This window comes from Marmota marmota, unplaced genomic scaffold (genome assembly GCF_001458135.2).
Source record: "Marmota marmota marmota unplaced genomic scaffold, marMar, whole genome shotgun sequence".
NCBI lineage: Eukaryota > Metazoa > Chordata > Mammalia > Rodentia > Sciuridae > Marmota > Marmota marmota.
Window position 1 is genome coordinate 285,414 of NW_026000185.1, and position 15,011 is coordinate 300,424.

A 15,011-nucleotide genomic window follows, 5' to 3' on the forward strand; every position below is an offset into this window, starting at 1 on the left:
AAAACTTGTTTTTTCCAAGTTGGAGTTGCACTCATTGAATGGTTTTGTGCTCACATATCCTTTTTTTCTAATGAAATAAATAAATACAAATTTTCTTTTTTTTTTTTTTATTTTATTTTATTTTGTGCTGGGGATTGAGCCCAGGGCATTGTGCATGTGAAGCAAGCACTTTACCAATTGAGCTAAATCCCCAGCCCATGAAATAAAATCTTGACTGAACACCTTTAAGCAAACTACAGCAAAATTTGATTCAAATAAACACACTCCCCTAGAGATTAAACGCTTTTGGATTATAACTGTTTCTTCTTTCTCACAAAACTGGACAAGGGTCAGAGAGACCGGGTAAAGATACTCAGTTTGGAAATGGAAGACTCTTGTGAAAAAATATGTATATATAAATTGCTGACCCTTGTAGGTAACAGAACATTTGTCAGGTGCTTGACTCTGTGCTAGCCCCGGGGTTAGCAGGATAAATCAAATGTGTTCCCTGCCTATGGCAAATAAGCCATAAATAAGCCTGGGCAAGAGGGATTAGAAAGGCTGTAGTGGCCCTGGAGGTGTGGACATGGACGCCAGCTCGTCCCAGGGTAGAGAGAGTGAGGTTTGCTGGAGCAGCCACCCAGTGCAGAGTCTTGGGAAGACGGGGAGGCGCTGTCGTGGCCTCTGTGAAGGCAAGGCATCGTGAAGGTGCCTGGTCTGGTCTACAGAGAACTGAAAGGCCAGTGGGCCAGGTTGGGTTCGTCCAGAGGTTGTAGGGACCCATTAGATGTCATTTGGCCAAGGAGTGTTGTCGACCTTGGGATCGTATTTTTGAAAATAGAGTGGGGCAGTGTGAAGGTTCAGTTACTGCAGGGAGAGGGTGGTGTCTGAGTTCAGGTGGAGCACCTGAACTGAGGCAGTGGCTGTGGACAGGAGGGGCTGCCAAGCACGCCCAAGTCAGAGCAGGCTGCGTTTAAGGCAGGCGATGCCCACACGGGAGAAATTGAAGATCAGCCCAGTTTCTTGCGTGATGCTGCCATTTTCCCAGAGAAGGTGGTATAGGACAAGGAAGAGGTCGGCTTATAGGGTAGGTGAGATAAGTGAGTGTGGTTCAGAATGGGCTGGATTGCTGACCTCCTGTGAGACAGGACTTTATGGAATTGTGTATGTTGTGAAATACGTTTTTGTTGTTGTTGTTACTGGGGATTGAACTCAGGGGCACTGAGCCACGTCACCCACTGTTATTTACATTGTATTTTGAGACAGGGTCTCACTGAGTTGCTTTGCGTCTCGCTAAGTTGCTGAGGCTGGCTTTGAACTTTAGATCCTTGGGCCTCAGCCTCCTGAGCTGCTGGGATTCAGGCATGTGCCACTGCGCCCAGCCTGTTGTGAAGTACTTTGATGCACTTGCTTGGGCAGTTTTTAGACTCATTAATGAAGATGTAGAAAGAAGACCCTGTGGAGGAGTTCTTCTGGTGTAACGGAGCGTGCACTCCCTTAGCAGTTGAGGGATTTTACTTCTCTTTCTGTTCCTTGACAGCCTGGACTTAAGTCCTGGGCTCAGCCCTTCCCTCTCCTCTCATACAGTGGGCTAAGACATCTCCAGGACCCCTTCTGTCTCAAAAAAAAAAAAAAAGTGTTCACTGCTCGTCATTAGAATGGCATGTCATGAAAAGTACCACCGCCTCCGAGCAGGTCTGGGAAGGCTGCTGCACCCAGAGGCTGGCCTCCCAGCCTGGGCTCCGCCGCCACCCAGAGGGGGTGCTTTCCAGGCATCTGCTGGCCTCTCACCAGCTTCGCCCTTTCTTTCAGATCACCGAAGTGGCCTTGGAGTACAACAACTGTCACGGGGACCAGGTGGTGGAGCGTCTACTTCAGCACCTGCGGCGGGTGGACGCACCTATGTTCCAGTCCCTGGCGCCACAGCCACCAGCTCCACTGCTGGACACACCGCCGATGGCAGCGTCCCCCTGCTGCAATAGTGTGGTGCTGCCCCAGGGGCACTCCTACTCCAGGACCCACAATGTCTGTGAGCTGTGTGTCAACCAGACTGCCGGGGGCCTCAGGCCAAGCTCGGCCAGCATGCCACAGTGCAGCTTCTTTGAGATGGCAGCAGCCCTGGATTCCTTCTACCTCAAGGAGCAGACCTTCTACCACGCAGCTTCAGACAGCATGGAGTGCAGCAATTTTTTAACTTCCTATAGCCCTTTCAGCTACTACACTGCATGTTGCAGGACCATAAACAGGGGCGTGGTGAGCTTCATTGATTCTGAACAAGGCGTCTTTGAAACCCCAACCCTTGCATTCTCTTCCCTGGAGAAGAAATGTGAGGTCGCCGCCCCAAGCTCCCTTCCTCACATTGAGGAGAACAGGTATCTCTTCCCTGAAGTGGGTGTGGCCAGCACAACCTTCACCGGCCTGAGCTGCAGAACCAACAAGACCCTGAACATCTACCTTCTGGATTCCAATTTATTTTGGTTATATGCAGAGAGGCTGGGTGCTCCGAGCTCCACGCACGTGAAAGAGTTTGCCACAATTGTTGACGTGAAAGAAGAGTCTCACTATATCTTGGATCCAAAACAAACGCTCATGAAGTTTACCCTAGGTACTGTAGGTGGCATCCCCAGCACACTAAGTTTTGCCTAACTTGGCCTAGGTAACTCTGATGGAGAGGGCTCCTTGCACTGGGTTGTGGGGGTGTTGGCAGCTCTGAGGCTCACTTTAAGTCTGTAGACTATTGGACATCGTCATTATCCATCAGTCATAATCTTAAAAGAACTCATTTGGTCTGTTAAACGGAACAGAAACTTCCTCACCCAAACTTTGGATAAGTTTATCAACCTGTGGGGGTAAGAGTCCAACTCTCTAGTTGGCCGTTCCTGTCACATTTTTAATGTCGAGCCAGCTGTATGCAGAGGGGACCTGGCTGTGTACTGGGCAAGGAGGGGAGAGCTGTTCTGGGGGGACGTCCAGGGGCTGATGAAGGGGAGCAGTTAGCAGCATGTCATTCTTGAGCAGCCAGGAGAGGATATTGAAGTGCCTCCCCCTCGCTGCCTTGCAGGTCTGCACTCTGGCCTCAAGGCCACCAGGCCTAATCTGTTCTGCTGCAGCTTTCTAGGAATGCTGCTGTGACCTTGGGTGCCTGGATGGTAACAAGCAGGGGTCAAGTGCAGTAGGCAAACAGCAGGTTGCAAACTAGTGGAATCCTCTTCTGGGTTTACAGCTCCATATGGGTGAGACCCCAGAGCTTGCCCCTGGGGCTTGGCAGCAGCAGCAGCAGCAGCAGCTGACCCACACTGCCTGTTCCCAGGACCTTGGTGGAGCCCTGGGCAGACAGAGGGAAGTGAGAATTCAAAAGCCTTGTTAGTTCAGCCTCACTGGCGACTTGGGGGACAGGCAGTATGTGCCAGATGGAGAAGGAGGAACTTGGTAGCAAAGGAAACCGTTTTCAAGTTCAGAGGGTTTGAAAGCAAAAGTAAACTCAGGAGTCCCTGAATACTGGTCCTCAAAGCTGTCCTCGTTCAGTTCCGGTGGAGGGGGTTTGTACCTGACTCACAGTTGGGAACGTACTTTATGGAAGTGTTGATTTCCCTCCAAATTACGTATGGCAATCATGAGTGCTCCTTGGTGCTTAAAAGAGCCCTGGGACCAGTCTCTTTCTGGAGGACGTGATCTTTTTTTGTTTGTGTGTGGTGCTGGGGATCGAACCCAGGCCTTGTGCGTGCGAGGCAAGCACTCTACCAACTGAGCTACAGCCCCAGCCCAGATGATGTAATCTTTTGATACTACAAATTACTCCTGATTCGTGTTTTCCAAGAGTATTTTTGTCTATTGGATTTTCTTAAATGAAACAAGTATTTATTTTTTAAAGAAAGTGTTCATTGGATCTTTTGATGAGCTCATGATATGTTCACTCTGAATGTCAGTGTGAGCTGAAAGAAGGCTTCTTCAGATTTTCTTCTGTCTTCTGTATCCACTCTGAAATGTCTGGCTTAGCCGTTTCTTTGTCTTGTAGCTAGTGACAGTTCTTAGGGTCCTTGTGAAACAAACCATGTGCTTGTACCATTGTTGGCTTGGAGAGTTAACTCTCAAGGCAGCTGTCTCTAGGGCACTTTGCAGAATTAAGGCTGCATTCAGATTAGGAAATAATTCTTGGTTTTATGTTTTAACGGCATAGCCAACTAAATGTCCCTCAGATTTGACAATGAAGTCTCTTTAGTATTCACATAACATTCTTTACTTCCTCCTCCTCCTGCGAACATGCCCTTGTTTGTTAAGGTCTCAAAGTGGAGGGAGTTAGAAGAAAAAAAGAGAAGCAAAACTCAGATTAGTGTTGCTTCAGCTGAGGCAGAGGACCCTAAAGATGGTGGCTTCTGTGCAAATGGTAAAACTGTTGACTCAACTTAGGGCCAATGGTATGTATTTAGGTTTTATTTAGGTATTCCACCACAAATGATTGAGTTTATTTTCACTAACCTCTAAAAAAGGAGACTTGAAGAATCTTAATAAAGGAAACAAAAAGTAGCCCTTTCCTCAAATTTACGAGTGCAAAATGCCCTCCACATTGCGGAAGCTTGTGCGTTTCTGCCTCTGTAGTTACAGTTAAAGATCTTAGCATCCTAGGTTGAAGTCTCTTGAGAAGACCATGGCATGCTGGTGGTGTGTGCCTTCTCGCATGGTGCGTATCTGTGGACTAGGCCCCTTAGAAAAGAATAGCCTGGGATTCCAGTGCTGCGTGGTTTTTGTCATCTAAAGGACTGTGGTGGTTAACACTACCAAAGCTCTGCCTGGTGCCACCCTGGGCGGCTCCGTGCAAGGTTTGGCTTAGAGGTGAAATGTTACAAATGTGAGCATGGGAAGTCATTTCCATTTTTAAAACGTGGAGTTTAAAGTAGCCAGTTACTCTCCCTGTACCTACAAAAGAGTTTATTTCACTTTTTTTTTTTTTTTTAGAGTCTTTTATTCAAAACTTCAGCGTCCTCTACAGTCCCTTGAAAAGGCATCTCATTGGAAGTGATCCTGCCCAGTTCCCTTCTCAGCATTTAATCACTGAAGTGACAACGGATACCTTCTGGGAAGTTGTCCTTAGGAGACAGGTATGGAGTCACAAGTTTTTTTGTTTGTTTATTTTTTCAGTACTGGGGGTAAACCCAGGATTGCTCTACCACTGTGCTACTTCCCCAGCCCTTTTTTATTTATTATTTCAAGGCAGGGTCTCCTTCTGTTGCCTAGGCTGACCTCAAACTTGCAGTTCTCTTGCCTCAGCCTCCTGAGTAGCTGGGATCCCAGGGTATCCCCATCTTGCCTGGCGTGGTCAGTCAGTTTGTGATGTACAAATTAGCCACATGACATTTTGCTAGTGGTGGAACTGGAGATCTGAAGATGAAAACTTCCCTGTAATTTCTGCATGGGGCCTAACGTTAACCCCGCGCAGCAGGGACATGAGGCAGAGCCTATTGCCCAGGTCAAGTAATGGTCTTCCCTGTCCACAGGATGTCCTGCTGCTCTATTACGCGCCGTGGTGTGGCTTCTGCCCATCCCTCAATCACGTCTTTATCCAGCTAGCTCGTCTCCTGCCTGTGGATGCACTCACGGTGGCCAGGTAAGGAAGCCCGTGCTCAATGCTCTGGGCTGTGTGCTGCCCTCACTCTCCCGGCAGCTTGGCCGTAGTGTGTGAGGCTATGCCCACTGACCTTGAGCGAGCCTTAGATTTGGTGGTTAGGCTGAAGCCATGAGCAGAGCCTGGTTGAAACCTCCTTTCCTGGTGAATTCTGAGTGTTCCATGATGTTGAGTGTGTTTAGGACTGATTGGATTCTTTGGAGGCCAGGTGCAGTTCTGTCTGCTTGGTATCATGGGAAGGGGGCTCCTTAGAATTGCCACCTGACCCTGGGACCTGGAGTACCAACCTTTGTGTTCCTCCTCATTTGTGAAATCAAGAGGAAGGATTGGCTGATAGCCTTGTATTCTAGTTTTGTGATTACATGGGTGCTATATGTGGGTTCCATATAAGCAAAAAAAAAAAAATAGAGTCTTTTTTGTTCTTTTGGAAAAAGAAGGCTCAAACAGAGATTTTAGATGAGGTAGTATTGCGGTTCAGATTTGGTGTGCCCGCAAAGATGCTGCTGCAGGAATATTCAGAGGTGGAGTGGTTAGTTATGAGAGCTGTATCCTAATCAGTCCATCCTAGTTTGAATGGACTTGCTGAGTGGTAACTATAGGCAGGTGTGGCATGGCGGGAGGTGGGTCACTGGGGGTGTGTCCTGGAAAGGTGCCTCTGTCCTTTGGGTCCCTTTTCTCTTTCTTTGCTTCCCAACTTCACCATGAGCTGAGCATCTTTCCACTGCTGGGCCCTTACCCCATGATGTTCTGTCTCACCTTGGGCCAAAAGCAATGGAGTCAGCCCTGTGTGGACTGAGACCTCTGAAACGTGAGCCCCAAATAAACATCCCTCCTCTAAGTTGTTCTTATCAGGTATTTTGGACACAGTGATGCAGAGGCTGACTAAAACAAGTAGTAAACAGTTAGGGCTGGGGGTTGTTTAGATTTAAGCTGCACCCCCCCCAAAGCCCCCCTACAGATAAATTAGGTGTATATAAAAGATAAAACCATAGAAAACATAGCAGAACATAGAATGCTGGATTTGCTAGTTCTTTGGAAAGTTGAAAACTTCCCTAGTGGAAGTACTTAAAAAATTAATAAAAAAAACTGGATGTGGTGGCATACGTCTGTAATCCCAGCGACTTGTGGCTGAGGCAGGAAGATCACAAATTCAATTTAGCAAGACCCTAAGCAATTTAGTGAGATGCTGTCTCTAAAAATAAAAAGGGTAGGGATGTGGCTCAGTGGTGAAGCACCCCTGGTTCAACCTCTGGTATAAATAAATAAATAATAATGAAAATAATAAGAAAAGGAAGATGCATAGATTTCATTAGAAGTATATACAGTGAAAGGAAATCAGATGTAAAAAATGGGAGCATAAGTAGTTTACAGTATCTGTATTTTGCCTGTTATATCCAATGCACTGTCAGTAATAACCAGAGCCAAATTCGGGGAGTGATGTGCTAAGAGATTTTTCTGTACACAGGACTTAATCATCAGAACAGTCATTGAAGCCAGTATGATCATCATTTTATTTTATTGAGGAGGAAACTAAGGCACAGGAAGATTAGGTAACCTTCTCAGAGTCACACAGCCTATAGGTGATGGATCAGGATTCAGAGGCGCCAGGCCCCTCGCCATTAACTTGGTTTAAGGACCAGTGAGGGGACTCCAGTGTGAAGGAAGGACATGGGCAAGTTTTTCATATAAGAGGACAGAGTATATAAACAGCTTGGGAAATTACAACCTAATAAATGTAAATCAAAATACTAACAATGCATCATTTACATCTATTAAATTAATAAGTGCTTCTAAGTGACAGTCTTGTGTTGATAAAATGGAGTGAAATTGGCACAGTCACATCTAGCTAATGGAATGAGTAAATTGGCACAATCCTTTTGGAAATGTTGGCAACGTCTGCAAGGAATCACAAAGGCAGCTATGTATTTCTGACCCAGTTAATTCCACTCTGGGAGGTTAGGGAAACGGGGATCCCAGCCCAGGGACACAGTATTCATATCCAGTAGGAGAGGAAACGCAGTTCTGGAGGTCGGTCCCTTCACAGGAGCAGTGCATCTCATACAATTAATTGAAAAGAACAGAGCGTGAGATACTAACTGCTCCCAGAACCACGTCAGCTCTCAGGCCAGGTGTGAATGGGGATCCCAGAAAGAAGGCCCCGGGTAGCCCAGTGGAGCTCTGAGCGGGTCTTGACAGTGTTTTTCTTTTTAATGTCACAGTCTGCTCTCTTGTTGAAGTAAAAATCACAAGGAAAAACACGTGATTATAGGATGTAGTGTTCAACGCCACTTGCTTGAAAGACGGAACTCTGGTGCTGTAGGTAGGCTGCCGCAGGCAGAGGCAGGATAAAGTTGTGGTAAACTGTTTTTCATCCAGTTAGGCCTTTTTTTTAGTTGTGGATGGACACAATACCTTTATTTTGTTTATTTTTATATGTTGCCAGGATCGAACCCAGGGCCTCACTCACACTCAGCAAGTGCTCTGCCACTGAGCCACCACCCCAGCCCATGCCCGTTTTTGAAAAGTGAATTTCACCCTTTTGAATAAACACCTGGCGCTAACTTACCCCTTCCAGCCCCACAGCAGTTGTACTTTCTGAAAGTGTCCATCGAGTTGACGGTTCCACCATGGCAGCTTTTGCATGCGCTCTGGTGAACATTGGCCACGCGGCCCTTCCACTAGCAGGACCGCACCCTTCCTTGGAGGATCTGTCGGCTCTCTGTGTCCAGGCAGCTTGCACAGGAGCCCTGCCCCAGGCCCAGCTCAGGCCTGAGGACTCACCATCCAAAGCACCTGCTCTGAGTTCCTCAGTGCCTGAGCACAGGGTTGAAGACTGATGTCATTTTCTGTATTCAAAAATTAATCTAAAAGCTGCTAAGGAGATTGTTTTCAACTTCCATTCAGATTCAGAATTTATGGAAAAGAGAATAATCTTCCATCTTCAAAATGCTTGATGTATTTCATTCAGTTGATTTTCTAGAACTAATTCACGCATTAAGGTATTTGGCCAGACCCTGTCAGATGAGTGAACTGTTCCTTAGGTGTCAATGAGACATTCTTTGGCAGGTCATGATTACTTTGAGGACATTATGTTGGCCCTCAGTGGAAGGCTTTCCCAGGGTGGACAGCTGCACGTCCTGAGAGCAAGGTGCCTGACACTCAGTGAGCAGGGCTGGGCCAGCGTGGGATGAACAGCACCAGATTCCTTAGGTATTAGAGAAGGTTCTTTGAGCTGGGAGCTCCCTGGGCCTCTCTCTTACCTCTGTTTTCTCTTTGTCTCCCAGAATTGATGTGTCTCAGAATGATCTTCCTTGGGAATTTATGGTTGACCGTCTTCCTACTATCTTGTTTTTTCCTTGCAACAGGTAAGACTGAATTTAAAAAAAAAAAAAAAAAAAAAAAAAAAATAATCTTTTTATTTGTCAATGGACCTTTATTTTATTTGTGGTGCTGAGAATCAAAACCCAGTAGCCTCACACATGTTAGGCAAGCGCTCTACCACTGAAGCCACAACTCCAGCCCCTGAATTTTTTTCAATGTAGGGCAGATAAGATTCTCTTGTTGAGGTCTGAAGATGAAATGAATTTGAGTTATAAAAAAAACCAGGTGCTGTTGGCACATGCCTGTAATCCCTGCTACCTGGGAGGAGGACAGACCTCAGCAACATACCAAGACCCTGTCTCAAAATGTAAGGACTGTGGATGTAGCTCAGTGGTAGAGTCGCTGCACAAGGCCCATGAGTTCAATCCCTAGCACAAAAACCAAAAACCTTATAAAACATCTTCTGTGACTAAACTAGTTCAAAAAAGTATGCCAATTGGAAAACATGGTAGAAGAGCTCCAGTGTCGGAATGTTATGTGTGGTGTTAGTTTTCTTTGAAGAGGTTTGCTCTTCCTGAGTCTGTTTCTTACAGGAGCATGCATGTGGCCATCAGAATTGGTTAGCTTTCATGGCCCATGAGCCAGGATGGGCAGGAAAGACCCGATGTTTGTGGGGTGAATGAGCAGCCAGTCTTGGCGCCCTGCGGCCCAAGCCTTCTGCATGCCCATTCCCATTCGGCCCTCCCAACGCCCCCATCCCTCTTGAACGAGATGAGCGGGGACTTCTCACTGACAGCACTGTCCTTCCCTGGGTTCGGGGAGCACTGAAAAGTGGCCTTCCTCTGCATACGTACAGAACACTGTGAATGTCTGCCATAGTGTTGACCCTTGACCCTGTCAGTTTCACCTACACGTATTCCGGAGTCACTTATTGCTGCATCTATGCCGAAGACCCTAGCAGCAAAAGGAGAGGGGATTTGGAAATCAGTGACTGGGGGTGCAAACGTTTCAGTAGAAAAGAAAATGAACTCTTGGCCCTCTCAAGCCTAATAAACTGGATGTTGGCTCCCTTTTAGGTACAGATTCCCTTGGCTTTAGGGTGGGTCCTCCTGGGGGTTCACTCCTCTTCTCTACTGGCAATGTGTGCTCAGGTCCTTTAGGGAAGGCCCTGACGCGCACGTGCAGCGTTTGCCTCCCTTTCAGGATTCCCTGTGCCCCTGCTCTTCTCACCTGCAGCTCCAGGAGAGGGTTTCCTGGATGGGCTTTGACTCATTGCTTGGTTTTTGCCATTTATCTTAAAGAATGTTTGCTGGAACACTCCCTGTAGTAGGGTCTTGTCAAATCATGCACTAAAATCAGAACGTGACTCACCCTGTTCTGTCGCTGGCTGTGTCATGATGAGCCTTTTTCTTTCTAAGAAGTGTTTAAATTGCCACACAATCAAGGAATCATGGACTCCAACACTAGCAATTTCATCTGTGTGGGACAGAAGTTGGGCACGTAGTTTAACGACATGTAACCTTGCATTCCAAACATAGTTGGAGAAGGTATTAAAGCTATGGCACCTAACTTGTACCTTTGCCTGAGGAAGTTCTCTGCAATTGGAACGCATGGGTATGCACTGAGAGGGACAAAGAGACACACATGGAGGACAGTGCAAGGCGGTGGCTGTTGGGAGGCCTGCATCTGGGGTGGGGTTCTCTGCTGAAGCTGCCTGCTGTGAGAAGCATGAAGCCGAGCTTATTCTCCAGACCTGGGCAGGTCGGTCACCAAGCCCCTTCCTGTGCCCTTAAACAGTGAATAGAGGAAAGTCCAGTTCTGTCCTGATGGCGAGCTCTCAGTAAATCAAAGCCTTATTGCTTTGGATCGGAATTTTTCTCATTTCCTAAAAACAAATGGGAGGCACAGGTGAAGTGAGCTCCCAGTTGGCTGGAATGCCTGCTTTGACCAGGAGGCCAGTGGGCAAACGATGGGAGCTGGCAGCTTGCAAAGGAGGAAATGAAAAGACCAACCATGTGATAAGCCTGTTTTCCCGCTCACCTGCTTAGGCTGTTTTTAGTGAAAGAAATATGGAACTGTATGTACACTATGAAGAAGGCCCACTCGTGCATGCTGCGGGTCAGATGCATAGGAGGGGAATGTCAAGGTGGGGGGTGATGGCTGCGGGTGGATCTCTACATCCCTAGCAAGTTTCTGCAACAAGCATGCCTCATTTTGTAAAGATTATGGGGAAAACTGCAGAGGAGCCTGGCCTCAGCCAGGTGTGCAGCCTGGCTGGCTTCATCCTGCTCCTGCCACCCCCTACCAGAGGCAGGAGGCCAGGTGAGTTCCAATGGAAACCATCACCTTTCTGCATAGGGACATCTCAGAGCCTCTCCTCCTGGCCACCTGCCTGCATCAGATTCTCTGGATTTCAAAATGCAGGTGCTCTGGCCTAACCCTCCAGGGGGCAGGAGGTATACACACTCCACCAACAGCCTTCGGCCTGGTGGTCCCTGGGGAGGAGCCGCTTCTGAGGAGCTCCCAGCCCTTCCCTCAAGACTCGGGGGACTCAGACGAACGGCAGAGCCTCTTACCATCATGCTTCCAAAAGAACAGCAGTTTGTTGCTGCTCTGTGTTTTAGCTACTTTCAGAATGGACAAAAGCATTTTAGCATGGCCATTAGGGAGTTCGTGGCACTGCCCCAGGACTTCTACAGTTGCATGCTCACAGATGTCTCCAGACAGGCCCGCTAAGGTTCCTCCTGGCCCTTCCCTAGGGGTGGTGCACCTCTGCTCTGCCCTGGGAGAGTGGCAGACCCAGCTGCTGAATTGCTGGCTGCCCTCTGCAGGGGCTGCACTTGACACCCCATGTGGACAAAGCATTCATGTCCAGAGAACTGTGCTTTAACAGAGGGGACGATTAAATTATTTTATAAAACAATTTACATGCAAGGTTCCATGTTCTTTGTATTGACTGTCACCTGAAAGTTTCCATTAATACTGTATGCAGTGGAGCATATCTGATTTTGATTTCCTTGTGATTTTTTATTTGCTAGGGAAAGAACATCGATAGAACCCCTTTTGACATTTTTAGGTATTTAGCCACTGGTTTTGTGTGTGGAGAGGGTGTGTAAGTTTTTAACTAGTGGTTGCTTAAGGAACAATGCACGTTTTTACAAAGCTAACCTTGTGTATTCACTCATTTAATCCTTAAAAGAATCCCGTGAGGTAGGGGATACTCTTATCATCCCCCTTTTTTTTTTTTTTTTTTTTAAATATTTATTTATTTATTTACTAGTTATCGGTGGACACAACATCTTTGTTTGTATGTGGTGCTGAGGATCGAACCGCGGCCGCACGCATACCAGGCGAGCGCGCTACCGCTTGAGCCACATCCCCAGCCCATCATCCCCCTTTAACAGAGGATAAGTCACTTGTCTAAGAACACATGACACAGAGCAGAACCACTCTGGGCAGCTGACGTCTGGAGTCTCTGCTCTCGACTTCCATTCCTTTAATATCTGAGGGAGCTGATACTGTCTGTTGCCGCCCCTCAGGCATAAATACAGAAGGCTTGTAATTTTGGTCTGTTTCAGCCAGATTTTGCCTGCACGAGTGAATATATCTGTGAGAGACTCTGGCTGTTAGACAATGAAGTTCTGAAAAGGAATTTTCCAAATCAAGACTTGGAACAAAGTTGTGGGGAACCCTGTCCACGGTCACCCTCTTCCTTATTCTGCGCTCTCAGGACCAGGCAGCCACGCTTGACCTGAGCCCCTTGGTAGGTCTGGTTGCCAATAAGACCTCTCCAGGTGGAGCCCAGTGTCTCCTGGGGATTGAGGGCTTCTGCCTTGGACGGGTAGAAATGCTTACTGAGAAAACAGACGTTTCAGCTTTTCTGATTTCACCAAGCATTGTTGATGACCACAAAGTGACATAGTGACAGTCCTGCCCAGGAAGCCCATGCTGCATGGTCACTAGGCCTCACAGAGCACTCGGCGTTTCCCCACGCTGCAAGTTGCTGTCACTGGCTTTGGGCCTGAGCCTGGGAGCACTTCTGGAAGGCCGTGTGCAGAAGCTGAGCTCCAGCCTCAGGAACAGACACACATTTAGATAAGCTGCCGTATCACAGCGCAGCCAGCCTCGCCTGTGAGAACTGCCTGCTCATGCCCATCTTCCCTGCCTCCAGTAAGTCAAGTCCTCAGGATGTCTTTCTTGGTAAGCATAGCTGCCTGACCTCCGCAGCAGCTGGTTTTATACCATCCTGTTGCACGTGTCTGATCCTTGGCTCCTTTCCCTCTCTTTCCAGAAAGGACCTAAGTGTGAAATACCCTGAAGACCTCCCCATCACCCTTCCAAATCTGCTGAGGTTCATCTTGCACCACTCGGACCCTGCCTCCGCCCCCCAGCAGTCAAGAGTGTCTACCCAAGACTGTCTTCAGAGCGAGGCAGTCCTACAACAGGGGCACATCTCCCACTTGGAGAGGGAGATCCAGAAACTCAGAGCAGAGATAAGCAGCCTTCACCGAGCACAGGTGCAGGTGGAGGGCCAGCTCTCCAACGCCCGCAGGGACGAGCGCCGGCGGCTGCGACAGCAGCAGACCCTGGAGAAGCAGCACAGCCTGCTCCAGCGGCACAGCGAGCAGCTGCAGGCCCTGTGTGCACAGAAGGCCCGCGAGCTGCAAGAGCTGGCTGACGCCTCGCAGACCCTCCTCGCTGAAAACGCGTGGCTCAAGATCCTGGTGGCCACCATGGAGAAGAAACTGGAGGGCCAGGACCGGGCTGAGGACCCAGCCCCCCGGACAGAGGTGCGTCCTGAGCACCCTGAGCCCACAGGTGCCCCCCAGTTACCTGGAAGCGCCCCTTCACCTTCCAATGGCAGCTCCTCGCTGGCACCTGAGAGGAAGGGTGAGAACAGGACAGACTAACTTGCAAAGTGACATGAAGGAATCAGAGGTGAAAACTGGGTACTGGGAATATATTTATGCAAATTTTATTGAAATTTACTGTAAATAAAGATTTTCTCAGTGGTCTAGAAAATCAACTTGAATGTCATTCAGCTTTTATTGAACAGGGATGACATCCCTTCCACTTATTGCACAGACTTGGTAGCTTTGAGAGAAAAACAGTAGCACAGTCCATTTGAAGATCTGTCTGGAAAATCAGCCCATATTTGAGTGGCTCAGTGTCAGAGCGTTCCCTCCCGCTGCCCTACCGTTGCTTCTCTGCCATGACATGGCGGGGGAAAGGTTAACTCTGTCTTAGAAGACTTGAACACAATAGTTGGGCGATTGATACAGAATTGAGAGAGGTCATAATTTACTAAGCCATTGGAGTGTGTGGCTTGGGATCTATGCTTTAAAAAAGTAGCCGTTGATAAGGAGAACAGGGACAGCCACTGTATGTTGCTCCCCAGTGTCATGGGCCTGGTCGTGCTCCTCCCAGACACCCCACCAGCGCCCCACTGGGCCTGTCCCTCATCCAGCACTGCCCCTGGCCAACTCAAGCTCTACAGATGTGCCTGGCTAACGGAGGGGCACGAGGACCTCCAAAGTGAAGCTGATGAGAGAGCAGGGCTAGTCATCTCCAAACAAACTCAGCGGCACAGTGAGAACTTCAGGCGCCAGAGTGAAGTCAGCTGAGGATGGACCAGGGTCAGAGGCTGAAGGTGCAGATCCCGCCACTCATGCAGCTGAGGCTGTGGGCCACCAGCCTCATGGGTAGTGGGAGCCAGCCTGGAGGTCGGAAGGGAGAGGGGTGGATCCAGCACCTCAGCCTTTTGTCGGCATCTTTGGGCCTCCTGTCCTCCCCTCTGGTCCTGGCTGCAGTGGCTGGGTGGCCTCTCCCAGCCTCTGCCCCACCTGACTGCCTCTGCTTAGGCCCAGCTGTCCCTCCACCACCTCTTCCCCACTGCGCCATCCGTCAGGGGCAAGGGCATTTCCTCTCCTGCTCTCTGGTGCACCGCCACTGCCTGCAGCACAGATGGCCCAGTCAGCCACCCCTCCCCACCCTGCCCCCGGCCATTGCTTCATGTCTGATGCTGCTAAAAAGGAGGCTCCCTACAGCTCCCCGGGGCTCCAGAGAGTGGATTAGCTCAGCAGGGCCAGGA

General features: G+C 48.7%; 1 protein-coding gene and 1 non-coding gene across 4 annotated transcripts in view; one reads left to right on the forward strand and one right to left on the reverse strand.

Moving 5' to 3' along the window:
- The window catches only part of Txndc11 (thioredoxin domain containing 11), a 55,523-nt gene extending 41,577 nt beyond the window's left edge, over nucleotides 1-13,946 (forward strand). For all 3 annotated transcript variants that reach the window (XM_015490718.2, XM_015490717.2, XM_048789173.1), the window contains 5 exons: nucleotides 1,792-2,584; nucleotides 4,933-5,075; nucleotides 5,472-5,581; nucleotides 8,884-8,964; nucleotides 13,212-13,946. In XM_015490718.2, coding sequence (XP_015346204.1) covers nucleotides 1,792-2,584; nucleotides 4,933-5,075; nucleotides 5,472-5,581; nucleotides 8,884-8,964; nucleotides 13,212-13,830 — 1,746 coding nt within the window. In that variant the 3' untranslated portion in view covers nucleotides 13,831-13,946. The remainder of the gene's footprint in view (nucleotides 1-1,791; nucleotides 2,585-4,932; nucleotides 5,076-5,471; nucleotides 5,582-8,883; nucleotides 8,965-13,211) is intronic.
- Nucleotides 3,667-3,739, reverse strand: Trnaa-cgc. Its single transcript has one exon. It is a non-coding gene; the product is annotated as a tRNA-Ala (tRNA).
- Nucleotides 13,947-15,011: the final 1,065 nt, after the last annotated feature.